At 32.0% G+C, this 21,505-nt stretch overlaps 1 protein-coding gene across 1 annotated transcript in view; it reads left to right on the top strand.

Moving 5' to 3' along the window:
- LOC129222442 (V-type proton ATPase 116 kDa subunit a 1-like) overlaps positions 1-21,505 on the top strand; it is an 86,279-nt gene continuing 64,774 nt past the window's right edge. The window contains exons 1-9 of the mRNA XM_054856956.1: positions 1-117; positions 3,452-3,530; positions 3,635-3,732; positions 4,135-4,263; positions 7,160-7,236; positions 13,874-14,000; positions 14,101-14,183; positions 14,259-14,352; positions 21,067-21,279. Coding sequence (XP_054712931.1) covers positions 1-117; positions 3,452-3,530; positions 3,635-3,732; positions 4,135-4,263; positions 7,160-7,236; positions 13,874-14,000; positions 14,101-14,183; positions 14,259-14,352; positions 21,067-21,279 — 1,017 coding nt within the window. The remainder of the gene's footprint in view (positions 118-3,451; positions 3,531-3,634; positions 3,733-4,134; positions 4,264-7,159; positions 7,237-13,873; positions 14,001-14,100; positions 14,184-14,258; positions 14,353-21,066; positions 21,280-21,505) is intronic.

Genomic DNA, 21,505 nt, shown 5'->3' with positions numbered 1-21,505 from the left:
ATGGGCTCTTTATTTCGAAGTCAGCAAATGGTATTATGCCAAATATTTTTGCAAAACGAATCTGCGTATTCTAGTGTTTCTAATTTAGGCGAATTGGGATTAGTTCAATTTAGAGATGTAAGTATAATATTTTAGAAGGAGTTGTAAGCGTCCAAAAATTAGTTTAAGAAGAAAAGCCAATTTTTCTAATAGTATCTGTAGTTCCTTCAGATGTAAAATTTTGAAGGAAAAAAAATTTGGAAAAAATGGAAGAATTGAATTTTTGCTTATTAAAATGTAGTTTAATTGTTATATTTTTTATATTTTTATAAATATGTGCGATCTGTTTTACTCCTCTCCCATCTTAGAAATATGCTTAAAACTTTTAATATTAAAAAATCTGTTACTGTTTTTTCCAACTGCTAGTCTTAATTAACTTGGAACTTTCATTATCAAAGGGTTTTCATGTGGGATACTGAAAAAAAAGGGGGCAAAATGTGCTAGTTAAACGTATGGCAGTGAAATCTTTCTCATCCTTTTTTTTTACAATTCTATACTCTTGTTTTACTATTAAAAAAAATATTTTATTTATTTTTTGCAAAGTCCTGCTTTCTCACACTGAGAATTTTGCTTCAAATTACATTAACTAATTGGTATGGTTTCATATATATATATATATATATATATATATATATATATATATATATATATATATATATATGTATGTATATTTAATTCTAAACTATATTCCCCCCTTCAGCTTTACAAGCATGTTCCCAATTTTTTGATTTCATTAACTTGTGCTGATATTTGTAGAAATTCTTCCACTTTATTTTCTCAGGACTACCGCACTGATCGAAGGTCTGTGTAACTGTTCTTTTAAATCCCAGAGTGAACAATTCATTAAATCTGATTACGAGAAATTTTTTTTTAGGAATAGCAAAATGTATATATATACTTGGCCATATTATAAGGAAAAAAAAATGTACAATTATAAATGCCAAGAACAATAAAATCAAAAGCCAGAAGAGTCTCTTTGTTTAACTAAATGATAAATTTTTTTTCTTAATTTTTTGTTTTTCAAAGGATGGTTCAGTTAGGCAAAGGGTATAAATTCAATGCACGCACATTTTTTCGAAAATAATGCACACACTGTACATGTAACTATATTATTTTCTCAAACCTGGGGGAAAAGGGGGGAGGGCAATGGCCATCTCCTGAGAATCTTAGATAATGGGCAGGCTTAATATTAAAATTGTCTTGAGGACTAGAGCAGCCTGAAATACCTTCTGGAAAGATTTTTTAAAATCAAAAATACCTTCTGCAAGTTTTTTTTTTTAATCAGAATTACCTTCTGAAGGTTTTTTTTTTTTTTTTAAATCAAAACAGCCCTTTCATATGCATAAACTACTGTATTAGAATTTGCATTTATGTTAAAACCAATGGCTCTGGGGGATGTTTTCATCCTCAAGCCCTCCTCTTCGCTGTGCCACTTGTCTCGAGCAAAAAAGGACAGCAGGGAGAATCAATCATTGATTGTTGCTCAAAAATGGGAATACTTATATTTATCCTCAGATGAGTTCAAACTCAAGAGCAGCATCAACCCCAAAGAAAACAAAAAAAGTTTCTTTGTGTAAGGAGAAATTCTTTTTGTTGGCGACTTTGTTTAATAATTATTGGGGCTCTAATCCAAAAATGACAGCAAACAGAACTCCAGATATATAGGTTTGACGGAAAATTCATCTCAGATACGCATCATAAGAAATATTGACCAGGACTGATTGAGAATCACAGTAGTATACGTTTTAAAATTTATGGGAGGAAGGATGGGGGCTGGAGAGCAAGGTGACAAGGAACCTACCTGCCTTGGGTCTCGGAAGCCCTGACGTTGACCCATGTTGAATGAATGTAGGAATTGGAAGTGGGTGTTCAGTAAGGACCAGGACAATTAGTCTATTGTACTATCTTTGTTAGGACCCCTAGATCCTGATAGCAGAAAGGAATTTTGAGCAGTTGTCTGGCTGAGATACTGGACAATTCCCAGGATTTGATACAGTGGAGAATACTAAGTATTCAAATCTTTGTGTAGAATAATAATCAAAATTACACAGTACATGAATTCAGCTTTCTTCTGCCTCTTAACAACCTCTACAACATTGGATTGCCCATGACACCTACCATATTTATACAAATACAAATACAAAAGTGATGACCAGCAACAGGCTCTAGGCCCAACTAGACTGGTCCTAGTCAATTTACAATTCCCAGTGAAGATCAATGGCCCTCCTAAAACTATATACTCCCGTGCTCATTACAACCTCTCCCGGTAAGCTGTTCCAAGGTTCCACTACCCTGCTATAATAATAATTTTTCCTAATATCCGTATTAGCCTGAGATTTAAATAGCTTAAAACAATGACCCCTAGTCTTGTTTTCAGTGCTAAACTTCAGTCCTGTAACATCTTTCATTTTAATAAATTTAAACAACTGAATCATGTCCCCTCGGTCTCTTCTTTGCTCAAGACTGTACATTTTTAACCTTCTAAGCCTGGAATCATAGTCTTAATGAGAAAGTTCATTGATTAGCCTTGTAGCCCGCCTTTGAACCCTTTCCAATACATTAATATCTTTCTTAAGATAAGGAGACCAAAACTGAACAGCATACTCCAAATGAGGTAGATTTAGATGTCTATTGAGAGAGCAGTGTTCTGTTAGTAACCCACCCATGACTGTGTTTGAAATGCAAGGAAGTATAAAAAAAATCGACATAGGCAGGTTTTTGAGATAATTAGGTTCATTGTCAATGATTGCAAGTATTTCACGTTATCAAATGTTTGGCTCGTCATAATGCTTTTTGCTGGAAAAACCTTGGTGAAACTATGCTGCATATTAATATGAACACAAATACAAATGTGGCGACCAACCACAGGCTCTAGACTCAGCTAGGCTGGTCCTAGTCAGTTTATTAGTCTCCAATGAAGATCAATTGCCCTCTTAAAGCTATCAACCCCCTTACTCATTACATCCTCTTCCAATAAGCTGTAGAACTAGATTGTTTGGCATAATGAAATAAAAACAACCGACTCCTAGCATTATAACAGCAATGGTATATTCATCAGTTAGGAGGGTTGGGGGGGGGGGGGGGTTTCGAAATCTTGACCTATGTAGAGACAAGGCAGAAAAATATCAAAATGAAAATCGCTAACATTCCCTGACTCTCCGTTGTTCCAGCCTATACATATTAAGCAGCATGAATGATGTGATATGTAAATTAATAGTTGGTTGATAATTATTTAATGAATATGCTTAATAATGAGGTGCTATTTTTTATGCAGCATGTTGCTGAAACTAAATATGTGTTGTTCTTCTCGGAAGGTGTGATGTATTCAATTTAAAATTGTTCATAAAATTCTGCTTTGAAAACAAAAGTTTGTTCTATGCTGTTATTCTTCTAATTATTCAACTTATTTCAGACTAATCCTTCAGTAAGTGCTTTCCAAAGAAAATTCATTACTCAAGTCAGAAGATGTGATGAAATGGAAAGAAAATTGAGTTAGTTAATTGTAACATATTTATTATTTGCCATTACATTTTAATATCTTGTGTAATATGTAGTAGAAGTGGCATCGTTATAATTTATATGCAATTTTTTGCAGTATATGTTGAGAAAGAAATATTAAATGAAAATATCAAGTTGGATGATGTGACTGACAATCCCACTGCTCCTCAACCCAAAGAAATAGTGGACCTTGAGGTTTTTTTTAAATTTATATCTAGCTGTCTAAAATTATCATATTTGAGTACATTTATAAAAACTTCATCTTTTTTTTTCTATACCTAATGAAGAATTGATTATCTTTTTTTCCAAATTTTTAATGTTTAGTGTGAAAATAGCATGTAATTTGTTCTTTCATAAGTTAAAGCCATTATAAGCTGCTATCTTCATTTTATGCTTTAGTTCATACTCCTTTTATTTGTCAAACATTTTCTATCATAAATTCTGTTTTATCTTGCTTTAAAGTTTGAAAATAAAATTTATCTTTTCTAACATTTTAGCTAATGTTTAAACACATGTTAATTACATTTCAGCTGTATATATATATATGTGTGTGTGTGTGTGATAATGGTAACACTTATATTGCATTTTAATTTATAGGCCACATTTGAAAAGTTGGAATCAGAGCTAAGAGAAGTTAATTCAAATTCTGACGCTTTGAAAAAAACCTACTTCGAGTTAACTGAATTGAAAAATGTCTTAGTAGAAGCTCAAACATTTTTTTCGACTGTAAGTTCTTGTGACTCATTTAATTTTTCTGCATGCATAAACACGCACAAGTGTGTGTACTAAAATTGCTTAGGTGAAAGAAAACTGAAATGATTAAAACTTTGAAAATGCAGGAAAATAATATTTATTACTGTATGCATACCTGTATCAAAATTTATGACATCGAGGTGTTCACATTTTTTTGAACTTTGAGAAGTAAAAAGCTATGAATGTATAAATTGCAACAGGCAATGAGTGCTTAAATTTTAATTTTTTAAAAATTTTCTTTGCAGTTTACAGAAAGTTAAATTAAAACATGGACATGTTGAATTTGAATTTTGGTTTTTTCTTATATGAATACCTTTACATTATCTGTAGGCTGAACATAAACTGTAGTGAGGCATAATTTTTTCAATTGAAATTACACTATCTTTCTTGGAGTTCTGAAGAAGCTCTCCTCTAATACAGGATTGCGTATGCATGCATTCCTGTTTTGTAATCTTCTACTTGTTGTATATCTTTCTTTTAATAAGGTCTTAAAACTCACAGTTAGGATCTGGAGTCATTTCAAGAGCCTCATGCATTGTTTTAAATTGTCTCTTCAGCTACAATGCTAAGTTTTTAGATAGCTTTTTTATTGCATTATTTTTTTACTTCCTTTTCAAAAAAGGAAGTATTGTATGTGTGAAAAAATTTTCACTCAAAATTCCGCCTTAATTTCCATTTTGCTCACCCTTGAATTAATGTCTATTTTTTTTTTCAACCCGACCACATGCGGATAAGTGCCTAAGAACGTATGAAAACCCGAAATATCCATTTTGATGACCCCCGAATTAATTACAACTTTTTTTCGTCATGTCCGTATGTATGTACGGATGTGCGTATGTATGTCGCATAACTCAAAAAGGTTATGTCCTAGAATGTTGAAATTTGGTACGTAGACTCCTAGTGAGGTATAGTTGTGCACCTCTCCTTTTGATTGCATTCCGGTGTTTCTAAAGGGGTTTTTTGCCCCTTTTTAGGGGGAAATCATTGTTAATTTCGATGTATACTCAAGTGGTGTTATAATTTGGCGGCATTTTTTTTTTAAAAATCTGGTTTCAATTAGGCCACTGGTGGTGATATTTAGAGAGTAAACTACTGAATCACATTAAAATTGCCAATAATGGGAAAATGACATTAAAACTGGAGTGAAAGGAAGTCATGTAATGCACACATCAGCTCATTTATTAACATTTTATTCATCATTCAATACTTTGGTTAATAATTCAATTTAACCATCTTGTTCACTTATATTTGACTATATTATAAATTATTATACAGTAGGCGCCGCTTAGTGTGATCACGGTTAATGTCAGTGGCGTAGCTAGACCCGACTTTCGGGGGGGGTTACTTCTTTTATATATATATATATATATATATATATATATATAGATATATATATATATATATATATATATATATATATATATATATATATATATATAGATATATAATCGCTTGGAATTTTTTCCTTTTCTTCTTTTTTTTCTTTCTCTTCTCTCTTCTTTTTCTCTTTTTTTTGAGACTAACTTTTCGGGGGGGGGGGGGTTTGTCCCCAAAACCCCCCCCTTAGCTACGCCCCTGGTTAATGTTATCATTCGCTTAATGTTATCAGAACCACTAAGTCCCGGAACCGTTGTATATTAACACATGTTTAAAAAAGTCGGATATTGTAATCAGTGTCTTCGTTTATTGTTATCACGTATTCATAGACTTTCAATTTTTTTCCCATTTTGAGTCCTCAATCAGCACAAATACAAAGGCAAACATTGACAAGACTAACTTTCTGTGTAGCCTTTTGTACTTTTCAATAGCAATGCTATCTTTTTTTAGAAGATCTTTTTCTACAGGAAGTTTGTTCTCAGTCACCACCGACTCCCCCTAAGATGCCTTTTGTTTGCATATGAAAAAATTCATTTCAAAAATTCATTAACGTCATTGAAGGACTTTTTTTATCGTGAGTCATATTTTACTTTCACCTATTACTATGCATTTAAAAATTGCACATTTTAATTTTCTCTTTTATAATTCGGATATTCCCATTCTACTAATTTAGTAATTTATAATTTGAAACTGCATTTTATAGGGTCATTTTGATTGTAATTCGCAGTTGCAAAAATAAATGTTTCTTAATTTGAAAAAATCACTATTTTATTTCACCGGGATTCTTTTCGGTTATTGTTGTCAAAATATATATGTCCCGAAGTGATCACATTAACTGTACTAACCGCCAACTGTATTCGAAAAAATTAAGTGACAAATTTTTTTATTCTCCATCAACTAATTAACTCTCTCACTGCATAGCCTGCAATTTTCAGAGGGGCAATGTTGAACTATTAAAATATGCTTACTCTGTGATTTTCACATTAAGTAATTTGTGTAAATTCAATACATATATTTTATATTTGCTTTTTTTATACATGAAAAAATATGCATATTTTTGGGCTACTTCATTTAGGAAATTGAGCTGTTAGAGGGTTAAAAATGTTTTGTTATGGATTAATCATATTTTAACAGAAAAATAATTATAATCCTCTTTGAATTTGACGAAGAAAAAAATGTCTTGTAACCAGAAATTTTGGATTGAATTGTTGTAGATGTGGACAAATTTTATAACATGATGAATCATTTAATCTGCTTAGCATGAAGCGACATCTATAGTTTTTTGTTTCAGTTGTAAAGTCCGTATTACAACATAATAAATATAATAAAACCAAGAATAGGCTTTATTTAGTAGGAGTTAAGCAATAGTAACAGATATTAAAACATATAAAAGTTTTGTATCTTTGGTAAATACTTTTCAATATTATTGTTTTAGATTTTAGTTTCTATGTTTTGATTTTACATGTAGTGTTTTGTTTTTATGCATTTTTAGCAAGAAGCTCCTGTTGAAAGTATGGACAATTCTACTTTGGTTCCAAATGAAGTTCCAGCTTCTGCTGCACAACATGGGTATATTTTTTCTGTTTGAAAACTGATTGATTTAAAGTTCAAACCAGTGAAATACATATTTTGAAAAATCTATTTCTCATTAAAGCATTGTGCTTCTTTTTTACAGTCAGTAAGTAACTAACTTTGCGTAACTAGGGGGTTTGGCGTCTATAAGAAATTGTGCCCCCCCTCCTCTCTCACCCCACAGCGTCATCCTGATGGAAAGTCACCGGAGGTCACTGTGATTTCCTAAATATTTTTTGGGGTTTACATATGACAAATTGGTTCGACAAATTAGGAAACAATATCGTAATTTCAAAATTCTTATTTTCTAATTTTAAATTGTTTTCAATGATACCCAATTTTCCCTTGCAGTAGAAATTATGTATTTACGAGTATATGTGTGCATAGTCGAGTTTTATCATTCCGTAAAATTGGGATTTCATTTGGCATATTCAGAATTCTCCCCTTCCCTAAAATTTTAGTTCTCCTCCCCACATTTCACATAAATTCAATAAAACCAATGATATTTTCAATGTGTTAATAAATATAAATAACTAGTTGGCTTTTCCCGTTGTAGAAAAATTAAAAGGTCTTCTGGTTCGCTTGTATATTTACAAATAATGTATGGGTGAATTTCTCGCCAATTGGCTTGTGCCCATGTTACGGTTCCACATTATGATAATTTCGTAATTTACTCGTCCATCATTTTATTCTTAAAATTGGAATAGAAAAAGAACCACATCGAATTTTCAAAAAATCGCTTCAAGGTGCACACCCCCATGCTACAAACTAATTCTGTGCCAAATTTCATGAAAATCGGCAGAATAGTCTAGGCGCTATGTGCGTCACAGAGATCCTGACAGACAGAGATCCGGACAGAAAGAGATTCAGACAGAAAGAGATACTGACAGACAGAGAGAGATCCTAACAAGAGACTTTCAGCTTTATTATAACTAAAGATGAACGTTCTTGAGTCAAATGAGAATAAAAACTTTTCAGTTCCAATTATAACAATGCATTTAAAATGATTTTTTTAAAACAGCTTCAACTTTTAATAGAATTTGTTTCATACCATTAGGAAAATGTATAATAAACATAATTCACACTTACTAAATGAAAGAAAGAAACCTTAATTTTTTTAAAATAAAAATGAAAGCATTTAAAAAATATATTATAATTAGGAAAGCAAAGAAATACAAGAAATGTTGCTAATCTGAAATTACTTAAAAAACACGACCGTTTACATACAGGCAGAATAAATGTACTATATATTTGCTAATTAAAGACTCCCAATATTTTGTTCAACTTCAACTTTATTACTTATCAGTTTTTTAACTGAAACCGATATAAGACTAATGAAAATTTCTCTCTCTACCTGTGTGATTTATATCTACATAGTATAAAATGAAGTCTCCGAAAAGCATCTGTTTGGATTTCAATGGTGCAGGTGCGCCATGACCTCCTCCCCTCCTCCTAGGTGGACACCCCCCTGACAAAGCAAAAGCAGTTCATTTTTGCATTCTTAACACAGTTGGATGATAGAAAAAGCAACATGGAATCAAAAACTAGAAAGTCCAGTTTTTTAAAAAGTAATTGATATTTTTTAAAAACTACTGACTTGCCACCGATTTCACAGTTCAAATTGAAGAGAAATTTAATGAAATTAAGAATTGTGATTAATACAGTAATCTATGCATGGATAAGAGGACTCAAACATCACGTACTTGCGTAGTAAAATTCCAAAGCTCATTATTGTAAACTTGATGAGATTACTCTCCATAAATAAAATAAATAAATAAAACAGTATGCTAAATCTTTTAAAATAAAAAAAAATAGAAGGAGCAAAATTTAAGGTTTTTGTGATTAGATTGAGGCAGACAAGATCGCCCACATGAACTCTAAGTGGCATCAAAATCTTAATGGTGAAAAGGGGATGATGAGCTGTTAGAACGGAGAAAGTCAGTTTTTCTGCTCAATTCCCCTGGAGCAAAATAGATTCATTTGTTCCACTGTCCTTGGGATTATCTGAACTTTAAGAAAGATAATTTTAAGGTAGAGAAGAAAAACTTTAATGCCACTTATTTACATAATTAAAAATAAGGAGCTTGTAAGGAGATAGTAGTAAAATTTCAGGAATTTGAGGCACTTATTTTCTTTTTTTAAGGGTTCTAAGGACCTTTAACATTCAAAATTTTCGATTTTCTGGAAAAAATATATGTTATGCATAGTTTAATTCTGAACAATTTGATACCTTATTTATTACCATATGGCAAAAACTTTTCAAGTTATCGTAAAAACGCAAACTTTCCCAGTACAGATTTATGTTAAAAGCAGCTGTTTAAGAATCTTTTTCTCTGGTGCCGGTTTCTTCGGTTTTCTCATTTTGTGCGCATGATATCTCAGAAAGTTTCTTATATATTTCCGTAAAATTTTTAATGTATGTTTATCTGGTTTATATTTATGACCTGAACCTAAATTTTTTTTAAATTATTTATTTATTTTTTTGAAATTTTATAAGTTAATATTGAAAATTTCCAAAATTTTGTGCAAAAATATATTTTTTTAAATATTAACTTTCATTTTTAGTTGAAATTTTTGTTCAGATCATGAAAATATACCAGACAAACATGCATGAAAAGTTTTACGGAAATATATAAGAAACTTTGAAATATCATGCATGCAAAACGAGAAAACCAAAGAAACCAGCACCTGAGAAAAAGAAGCTTAAACAGCTGCTGTCAACATAAATCTGTATGGGGAAAGTTTACGCATTTTTACAATAACATGAAAAGTTTTTGGCGTATTGTAATAAATATGGCATCAAATTGTTCAGAATTAAATTATGCATAACATATTTTTTTCCAGAAAATCGAACATTTTGAAGGTTAAAGGTCCTTAGACCCCTTAAAAAGCTGGAGTTATTAAGGAGCATACGAACCTTAATGTGAGTGAACACTAAGGAAACTGGATTCAACAAGATGTTACTACTCATTTATACATTCCCCAAATCCCTCATGAACAGTGTCAGCAAGTGAAATTTTAATAAAAAGTCGAATGTCAAGCTGAAACAGAGAGGACATTCCAGCCGTGCCCCCTCTCTTAACACATCCATGTCCCCTCTGTTATGGCTCCTCTTATATTATATTTCTTCTAATTAGTAAGAACGTTTCAAAATTATGACAAGATATGATTAAACTATCAAATTTTACTGTGTGTATACCTTTTCTTAACTTTGAATCTCTTTAATATTTTGCATAAAGTAAACTTATTCAAAAATTTGTAACAGAGGGGACAAATTAATCGCCGGAATGCTTTTTCATTTTAAAGTATAAAAATATTCGTTGAATGAAGAAAATCACTGCATGTGCACACAGGACTGGATTTGGAAGTGTTGAGGCCCCGGGGCAACAAAGGAGTGGAGGCCCCTAATCAGGGTTCGAAAAGATCATCATATTTTTGAAAATATCCGACACTTTGATATATATCCAAATATTTGGATATATATGTATATATCCGATATTTTCGACCCGTAAAAGTTAGGATATTTTGTAAAAATTTTATTGTGTGGGGGGGGGGGGGGCTCTTTGTTGTGGAGGCCCTGGGGCAGTAGCCCCAGCTGCCCTCCCCTAAATCCGGCCCTGTGTGCACACTGCACACATATAGTACTTAAGAACAATGAATGCTCATGTATGAAATAAATCTGTATGAAAAATCACTGTATTTAAAAGTTATTACTGTTTTAAAAAGGAACATTTTAAAAGTTAAAATCAAAATCAGAAATGTCTCTTATTCATCTCAAACTTTAAACATAACTATGCATGTCTGTCAAAAACATCCATTCAATCTAAAAGCTTCAATAAATTTTCTTCAAAAGAGTAAAACCTGTGAAGTTGACCACCTGTCTGAGTTGACCGCTTTTTTCAGGCACGGAATTAGCCCTTATCATATAAATCAACCTCTGTAAGTTGACCACCTGTTTAAGTTGACCACTAAAGTATTGCACCGCAAGTGGTCAACTTACACAGGTTTCACTGTAATATCAAACACAAGGGTATTGCTTTAAGTTCAAAAAACCGTTTTGTGGTTTCAGTTGGCATGGAATGACGCTACTTTTTGAACAGTTCCAAAAAAAAAACCATAACATTAGAATCTATGAGGAAATTTGAAGCTCATATAGATGCTGAACAAAAAGGCATATTTATTTTGCATACTTGATGGAAAAGAGTTTGTGTTGTTTGAATTGCAAGTTTGATTAGGAAACATCACTAGAGGTTTTACATGCAGTTCTGTGGTAACTTTGCCTAAAATTGTCAGTATCTCCAAATTTAAGCTAGGTTTAAAATTTCATTTTGGGCATCAAATTTGATGGGAGGTAGGAGGTCAAATTTGGATATTTTTTTCCAGAATTGGGGGCGCGTTTTCCCACACTTCTTGCAGAATGCTGAAGCACCAACTGTTTCAGGACCATAAATCTGTTACATTTATGTACAGGGTTCGTACGGCTCATGGAAATCCTGGAAAGTCATGTAAAAAAATTTAGCAAATTTCAGATCTGGAAAAGTCATGGAAAATTGAAATTTTCATTCAAAGTCATGGAAATTAATTTAGAGTCATGGAAAAATGTCCTGGGCAAAGATAAATCAGCAGTTGCTTAAAGAGCATTAGACATTTTGAGTGATTTAACAGTATTGCACATAAAAGCTATTAAAACTGGAAAATTGAACGATCCCAAAAATAAATCTGAATTTTGAAATCTCTTTGCATCCACTTCTGTAGCAGCCACACTTTTTTTTTTTTTTTTTGCAATGCGATTTTACTGCTTGAACATCACTCATTTAGAAGTTACATTATTTTCAACATTTTTTATATTTTATATTCTGTAGTAGCGAACTTGCACGTTCTTGATTTTTGCCACACGCACTCAAAAAACGCAATTTAATTGCATCCGAGTTCGTTTCCATAACTTGTATAACATTTATTTTTAAATTTATCTTAATTTGTTGAAGGTTTAAAAAAATAAAGACACGAGTCAGGTGATAGAATACATAAATAGGGGAATTCTTATACCCTAAAACAGTAGTGCCCAACATATGGCTCGCAAAACTGATCCATGCGACCCACTGCTATGTTCAATGTCAAGAACCAAACACTATGTTCCAGAATTTCTGAACCTATTAATTTTTATGCATTTGAAAATGTGCAAATAAGTAAACAAGTAGATTTGAATCAGAAGATATATTCACTACTGAATGTGTTTTTTAAATTAAGATTTGGTTTAGAAACAAGAATTTAGCAAAGAATGTTTCATTACTTTGAAGAGCCAATGTACTGTCAAGTTATTTGGATGATTAAATGCACTGTTGACACTAAAGCCTTTTAAAGCAAATTTAATGAAATTTAGTTAATAACTCATTCAACCTTTGTCCCATTCATTATCATTCTGCCTGTTTATAAAAAAAAAATGCACATTAAAAAACTACATATTTAAGCTTCATTATATTTGATTCACTGTATTTTTACTTTACTTAAATTTATATGAAGAAGACATATACTAAGTTTAGTTTTTTAGGTGTACATTGATTGTTTTTCATTTATTAAATGCTTGGATGAGATAGTGGCATTAACGTGGAAGTTTTGCTAATGCTCATTTTCAAAAAATGGCAAGTTTCATATTAAATAATACTATTCTCTTCATGTAACACGGTCATGAAAATTTTTATGAAGTCATGAAAAAGTCTTGGAAAAGTCATGGAATTTTTTCATCCAAATAGAGTATGAACCCTGTATGTAAAACATGAAGTTTCAATAGAGTTATTACCATTTTGGTTATTTATTATTCTTCCAATAAAACAGCGATAGTACCTTTACATTTGGCACTATTTTATTCAAAAAAGCATGTTAAGAAACATTAGGTGATTAAATCTTTCTCTAGCTTTTGTGCTGTGAAAACTGTTCGAAAACTAGCTGAAAGCCATGGTAATGTATTTAGAACCTAATGTCTTAATAATAAAGCAGGAGGAGGGAGAGGTCATTTTCTTGAAAAGGAATCTGAAGAATGCTTAACCTTATGGTGTTTAATTATACAGTAGAAGATCATTATAACGCACACCTTGGGACCAAAGCTTTTGCATTATACAGGTTTTTGCATTATATAGATCATTTCACAAATTTTGAAACAAATATTCAGAATATATCTATATATTAGAACTTCAGAATGAGTTTTATCTGCAATGAGTATTAATGCACCAATATTACAATTAGTTATTTACAAATAAATATGTTTCACAATCAAAATCCTGCACTTCTGCTAGCTTCATGGTTTGCATAACAGCTGCATTTTCAAGAGCCATCTGATATTTTTTGTTTACTATGAGTACTAATTTTCAATTTAAAAACTTTGAAATAAGATGGAAAGATGAAAAACTTTCAAAATTTAATTTGCCTAACAATTTTTATTTTTGCAAAGCAAACCAGAGGGATTTTTTAAACTTCAAAACCTATTGTTTCCTTCTGAAAAGTAGCGCGGTTTATAGAGAATTACGTTATATAGGTTGGCTTTATAATGGTCTTTACTGTATATCTATCAATATGTTAGCAACCTTGATGCATAACTATAAAGGTAGAAAATTTTTAATGTTTTTTTTACTTTGAAAAGGTTTGTTACTGGAGTTATATTAAGGGAGCGCATACCAGGTTTTGAAATGATGCTATGGCGCGTTTGTCGAGGAAAAGTTTTCCTCAAGCAAGCTGAAATAAGCACATTGATTGAAGATCCCTTTACAGTAAGTAGTTCCTGAAGTACTTTAACATATTCGAAATCTAATTGATGAAAATTGACCTTTTTCTAACATCATTCAATTGGCTGATTCAGTATATTTTTAGGGAGAAAAACTGCATAAAGTTGTTTTCATCTTATTCTTTCAAGGTGACCAACTAAAGAGTCGTGTAAAAAAGATTTGTGAAGGGTATGTATAAATAATTCCAGGTTGTTTTGTGATATTTTGTATGAATGAAACTTTGAATGTCATCTTATTTTGCAGATTTCATGCTACACTGTATCCTTGCCCAGATAATTACCAGGAGCGAGAAGATATGCTCAAGGGCGTTAAAACACGTATAGAAGACTTAAACCAAGTAAGTTCATAAATATTTGTTGTGATTTTCAATTATAATTTGCTGGCTCTGGTAAAAAAAGATTTTTGATCTTGGACGAGTACATTTTTGTTTGGGTTGAAGATGGAGAAATTCTTAACTTGGCCCAATGTCAGCAGCTGTTGTCGGCTGCCGACAAACTGGTTGCTAAAATAAATTTAGTGACCAGGAAAAGTTTGTAGCAACGGTACAATTCAGACTTTAAATTGAAGGAAAAATTTGGGTACTTGGGTATTAACATTGCTGTACTGCACATTGGCATCATCAGCTGAAATTTATTGGGGGGGACCACTCTGACTTGTCATTTTCAAGTTGCATCAAGAAAAATTTGTGTGTACATATATATATGGATATGTATATATATATATATATATATATATATATATATATATATATATATATATATATATATATATATGTATATATATATATATATATATGTATATATATATATATATATACGTATATATGAGACAAAAACTTGACATCAAATAGAGATAGGTTTACATTTAATACAATACTTTTAAACGGGTACATCTTGATTTACATATTTAGACAATAAGAAAAAAATTAAATACCACCAAATACATTTTTTCTAGACTGTACCTGGGATGCGAATATCTGTGCTTTTTTTTTTTTTTTTGTGATCAATTTTGCCTAAGTTGTTTTTTTGAACGTAACATAAAGCGACATGATTCAACCGCTTTTGTGTCATAGTTGACCTTAGATACAATTTCAGCTTTCTCAGAGCACTGAAGCTTCTTTCAGTTTTACACGACAAAGCGATGCGCACCAAGAGTAGCTGCAACAAATTTTAAACATTTTGAAACAGTAGATAATTGAATCAACCGTTTTTAATGAATCAAATCAGCAAAAACGAAATCCAGCTTTATTGAATCAACCTCTTTAAGTATTTTCTTAATTTTTTTCTTTTTTTTTGTAACAAATGCACCAAAATTTTGCTTTTTTGTTGAATTTTCTATACACTCAATGCATATGAAACCAAAAAACTTCAAAATCCATGCCCATGTACAGTGCTGGTAAAAAAATTGCATCACCCTTGCATTTTCACAACAATGGGATCATGTGAGAAGTTTTGGTCGACCAATTAATGACGAATGTATCTGAAATTCTGCAAAACTTATGAAATAAACATTTAACAGCAGGAACCCGATAATTGTTTACGTAGATCGGGGCTGTTTTCGGCCAAGGCAAACTGCTGACCCCATGCTTATTTTTCCATTTCTGAACCTGCGTGCAAGTTTAGAGAAAAAAAATTACTTAACCCCATGTCAATTGAAGTCTAATGGCGGGAATAAGATTTAAAAATTGTTACTTACCAGTTTCTCCCTATGGCACGGAGCAGAATCATCCTTTAAAATGATGTTTGGAACTGAAGTAAAGTGATCCCGGATAGTAGGAAGCAATTTCTCCTCCAAAATGCTAATATACACCCAGGCCCGGCTCTAGGGGTAGGCGGCCGCCTAGGATTTAGGGGCAGCAAATTTCGAAATTGAAACTTTTTTTTTAAAGTTTTAATATCTGTTTCAGTGCCATAAGATACACAGCTTTAATGTTGGAAAAAATAATAATAATTTAGAGTTTGTACCAGTGCTGGAATATATGAAACATAGTTTGGAATTTAACTAGAAATTCAGTTTAATTTGAGGGGCAGCAAATTACGTGATTCAAAAGTCTTTTGAAAATATTAATACATGTTTCAGTGCTACAAGATGCGCTACTTTAATGTTAAAAAGATAGTTTTTAGTGTGTACCAGTGCTTGTGTGGATATGCAAAGCCCAGTTTGGAATTTAACTAGAAACTAACTTTAATTTTAAGGGCGGCAAATTACTTGATTTATTTATCTACTAGCTGCGTTACTCAGCTTTGCATGGTCTACCTCGAAAATAAAAGTTGTGTCCAGTGACGCATGTCCGACAATTGGGCTTAAATAATAGAAAAAGAAAAAAATATATGTAAAATTTCCCGTCAAAATAATGTTTCCTAAATTTTGTTAACAGTAAATCTTTAAGTCCTAAATAAATAACTTAAACGCAACCCTCCTATAAATGCAACTAAGATCCTTGATTATCTTCTGCTGGCAGTACAAAGAAAAAATAGGGGAGGGGGGGGCAAAAAATATGTATAAGGGGAAATTTTTACCTGAAAGCAAAAGCAAGAATTTTATTTGTTCACATTCGTGATTAAAAAATGACAATAGATCAGAGTTGATATTATTCACGTTAATTTAAACTGAGCTCGTTGGCAAACAATAAATTTCCGATTTGACATGGATGTTCTGTCAGTCTTAAAAGTGCTTATAACTCTTTTCTCGGTGATTTCACAGGCTTGGTTTTTTTTTTGAAATTCAAAGGAAGCAAATAAACTTGAGGAGTATTTTTCGCGGACTTTCGAATGAGATCTAAATCAAGAGAATCGGATAATTATTACAAACAGAAAGAGTCGGGGCCCTGAAATTAAAAATTCGAACGGTTCGATTTTTTTTGGCGTACGACCCCCCACCCCCTCCCCTATGTTCCTTTTCGTGTGCCCAAGTACCACTTCACCAAATTTGGTCGACGTTTTGGTCTAAACCTAATCATTGCAAACCATTATACGAACATTCAAGTAAATTTCAGACAATGTTTAAATTTTAAAATTAAATTTAGAATCCTTTATTTTTAAAAATTAGTTCTATAGTAGGTGATGGGGCACTTGTGAACACAACATGTAAGAGCACATGTAAACAGTTTCCATATCCTCTCCGTAACATAAACATTAGTATAGGGTCATTATAAGCGTTAAAAATCGTGAAAAGGTTTATAATTTATATTTTGCTGTCAGTTTGTACGTTTCTTGTTAATTATTTTTACATTATTGAAAATTGTTTATTAGATATTTTATTATTATTTTTATGTTTTTAATTTTTTTGTTCACAAATAGTTGGCCAACAATTGAGTGTTATGTAATATTTACAAGAAAAAAAAAAGAAAGTATATTTTCCTTCAACTAAAAACTGAAGTAAAAAATAATTTTAAATCTCATCATCATGTTCTGTATGAAGCTTAAACTCACTATACAACAAGAATTCTTTGTATTAATTTGTCTTATGAGTTTTTTTCCTATCAATTCTGTGATTACAACATGCTACGAAACTTTAAAATTTGATAGTAAACAGAATTATATAATATGGAAAAAATGTTTTTATTGACACAGTTGCTGTACAATTTAAACTGACACAAACAACTGATACTTGGTTACAAACCCTTCAGTGTAATTGATATACTATACGTATACGTTTCATATTAGTTTTTCGTTGAAATATGATGTCTGTATTTTTCAATCGTGTTCATATGAACCCTCCTATAGGGGCACATGTGAACAATTGAATGTACAGTCGATTCTGGTTAATAGGCCCACATTAGGACGGAATCATTTTGGTCCTAATAACTGGCTGGTCCGATTAAAAGAACAGGACCTGTGTAGGTTGACTGAACATGTTATACACAAAAATATACATGCCCTTATGAATATTGTGAGCCCCCATATATATGGTAAGCTTACAAAGAAGAAAAATTGCTGTTTATGAAATTTTTCCATTAAAAATTAAATTAAAATTAAGTGAATAAACTATTTATACTCATCCCAGACCGATATGGTTTTAGTCATTCCTTCCAGTTGTCAGTATCTATTCAATTCAACAACCAAAAGTAATTAAAAATGTGAGAGTGAAAAAATAACTGCTAAAAAATACTAATGGGTCATTGAAAAGTTCCATAAATTTGGTATTTTACAACTAAATTGAAGAAATTTGAAGTTTTACTGAAATTATAATTTTACTGAAACAGAGTGCTGCTATGAAATGGTTGTTTCGTTAAAAACATTTTTTCCAGTAAATCTTGCCAAGTTCAATTGAAAGTTACAAGGAACCATTTTTAATTTTTATTGCACTAACTATTAGGTTCGTTAAACCACTTGAAACTCGCTTCAAGTAGGCGGTTTTTAATTTTTTTTCTAATTTGTTCTCATATTCCTTGGTCCGATTTAGCGGATTTTTGGTCCCAATAAGCGAATATTAGGCTTGTGTAATGGAAATTGTTCTGTTGGTTCTTTAAGATTTGGTCCAAACTGCCAAAGAGGTCTGATGTCTCATTTTGTTTGGGTAACATCAGGGTCACTATAATTGAATCGAATCGGAGAAATAAACACTGCAAAACTCGAAACAGAAACCTGGAAGCGCTGAGAAACGAGGTAAGAAAGAAAGGGGCAGAAACTCAGATCCCCGTCCTGACTTCTGTTGGCTTATTAGTATGAGAGTCGTAAAAAAAGGGGGTGGGGGGGGAGTTGTCCATCTAGTTTCAGTATCTCAAAGTTGTCCTGTTGTTTTCCCCTAAATAGCAACAAATATGCTGGAATGCCTTCCAAGCTGGGGACGCCGGGGGCACTTCTAGTGTTCTCAATATCGGACATTTAAGGGATCCCCCTGCAAACAATTTATTGCCCTGCTAACATATCTCTAGACCTGGGTTGACATTATACTCGGGAGAAGTCCCCTTTCTAGCATCCTCCACTGAAGCTAGTGTGCGCAGAGAGCAGAGCAATGGTTTGTCATTGGAGTTCACTTTCCGTTCACTATACACATCAACTATTTTGTTTTTTTTAGTTCATTTTTTTTTCAATGTTCATTTTGTTTTATTTGATATGAATAAAACATGGTAAATTATGTATTATGCAACTGTTTAAAGTCTTCAAAGTAAAATTTCTCCAAAATAATGAATTTCATCTTGACAATTATCGAGGGGGTCCGATTTTCAAATATTGAGGGGATCCTGTCCTCAAATATTAAGGGGGGGGATCCGGACACCTTGAACCCCCCCCCCGGCCGCAACGCCCATGGTACTGCATGTAGTTCTGCCTTAGCCCTGGCTTAAGGGCAGTAACTTACTGCATTATACATAAGCTTTGCCTTCAATTTACGAATTGAACAGTACTATTGCAGCGGACTTTTGCTGGTGTGCTAAATTTACTTTAACTACTAGTTTGTTGGCACTCTCAGCTTCATTAAGATGATATCTGCCGCCAGCTTGGTTGTTGACTAATGCAGACTGATGTCTGTAACAAGGACAAAACTGCAGTCTCTGGATGGCATAACCGGGCTGTTGGTATATTGCATGTGTTCATACTTGTTTTGGTTACAAGAACCCATTTATCAATGCAAAATGGTGTGAGCCAATAGATGTTAACGCATCCAGCAAAAAAAGGGTTTTCAAAGTTTTCAAAGTGATATATTTTGGTCAATGGTATATTTTTGCATCGCAATGATCTTTTCTCGTTTAGCATATAAAAAGTCAAAAATTTGCCATCACCTAAATTTTGCTGCATATGCTCGAGTGCAGAAGCTCAAGTTCTTAAATAGGGCTTAATAATTTTTTGTCCTCTGTTAAAAAAAAAATCAAAGTCTTACGTTTTGTTAACCATTGTTCAGTACCATTATATTAAATAGATACATTAAAAGCTTGAATTTAAAAAATGAATTTTGCTAAAAGCTGCAAAATTCATTTTTCTAATATTTATGTGTTTTTACTTTCTTCTACTTCTAATATATAGAAGAAAGTATTGGATTCATGCAAATTTTTGAATTTCGAATTTTGATGGATTCGAATGTTTTGAGGTGTGCTGAGTCCATTTTGAACATTTTTGGAAAATGTCTGTGTGTGTCATGTATGTGTATGACCAGTTTTTTGTGGCCGTTCTACAGCAAAAACTACTGCATGAAATCAAACAAAATTTGGTACAGATATGTGCCCCTATGTGAACTTGTGCCCATTAGTTTTTGGTGTGAATTCTTCGAAATACACGCTTGCTATTACCCAGGAAGTAACAGGCAGAATCAAACAAAATTTGGTCCATATGTTGCCCTTAACAGGAACATGTGCCGATTCAATTTTGGTATCAATAATAGCTCAAATGGGGGTTGAATTACAGAACTTTTTTTGTTGTCAATTGTGACTACTGTATCTCAAGAAATCAGGAACGGAATGAAACAAAAATTTATCAACAAGTAGCCCTTAGAGGGTATAAGAGCTGATTTTATTTTGGTGTCAACAGCTGAAAAGGGAGTGGCACGATCAAACGTTCTTTTTTTTCCATTATGAGTGCCATATCTCAAGAAGTAATGCTACGTTCTTGATAAAATTTGGAATAAATGTGAATCCATATGTAAACAGGTGTTGGTTCTATTTTAGCGCCAATCGCTCCAAGAGGTACTGATTTTTTTTTTCTTGTGAATAAAAACAGCTTTATTAATGCAACAATAAGAGAGATAAATAGTTATAAACTGTTATCTTCGTATTTCTCATGATTTTAATTCCATGGAAATTATCGGAAATATTATCTCAAAATGATTTAAAATTTTTAACTGTTGCCATCTTATGTTTGTTAACAAATAAAATATTTGTGATTAATTCAAGCAAGTCTTTTAAAATAATTTAAAATTTTCGCCGTTTGACTTGATTTTGTGATAATTCAGACATTGGGATGGTCGTCAAGTTTTTGCATGTGTAATTTTGTTTTTGTTGGGAATATTGCTTCCTTGTCAAGTATGGGGAGGGATCAGACATATGAAAGAGATATAGAAGAAAGTTTCATGATGGCCACAACATACTAGTTCTGAAATAGCATTCTTTTTTGGATAGGTTTTAAATCAGTCAAAAGACCATCGTCATCGATTGTTAGTTGATGCTGCAAAAAATATACAAATGTGGTTGATAAAAGTTCGCAAAGTCAAGTATATTTATCATACAATGAATTTCTTCAACCAAGATGTAGCAAAAGAGTGTCTTATTGCAGAAAGTTGGTGTGCTTTAAGTGACTTGCCCACAGTTCAAGAAGCTTTACGTGCTGCAACAGTAAGTTAAATTGTTATTTCATTTGAATTAAAATATTTATTTTTGTTGGAACAGCATTTAGTTGTACTATACATGAAAATCTCACTTAAATGTTCAATTTTTATATGAATGAAGGTTTTTTAAAAATTTCCCTACTTATTATAAAATATAGTGTTTTTAAAAAGTAAAAAAGAAAAAAAAATTAAAGAAACATTAAAATTGCAATATCATTACTATTTCAAGTTTT

Source organism: Uloborus diversus, chromosome 5, assembly GCF_026930045.1.
Source record: "Uloborus diversus isolate 005 chromosome 5, Udiv.v.3.1, whole genome shotgun sequence".
Taxonomy (NCBI): Eukaryota; Metazoa; Arthropoda; class Arachnida; order Araneae; family Uloboridae; genus Uloborus; species Uloborus diversus.
Note: the sequence above shows the minus strand (reverse complement) of the source record. Positions and strands in the feature narration are given on the sequence as shown.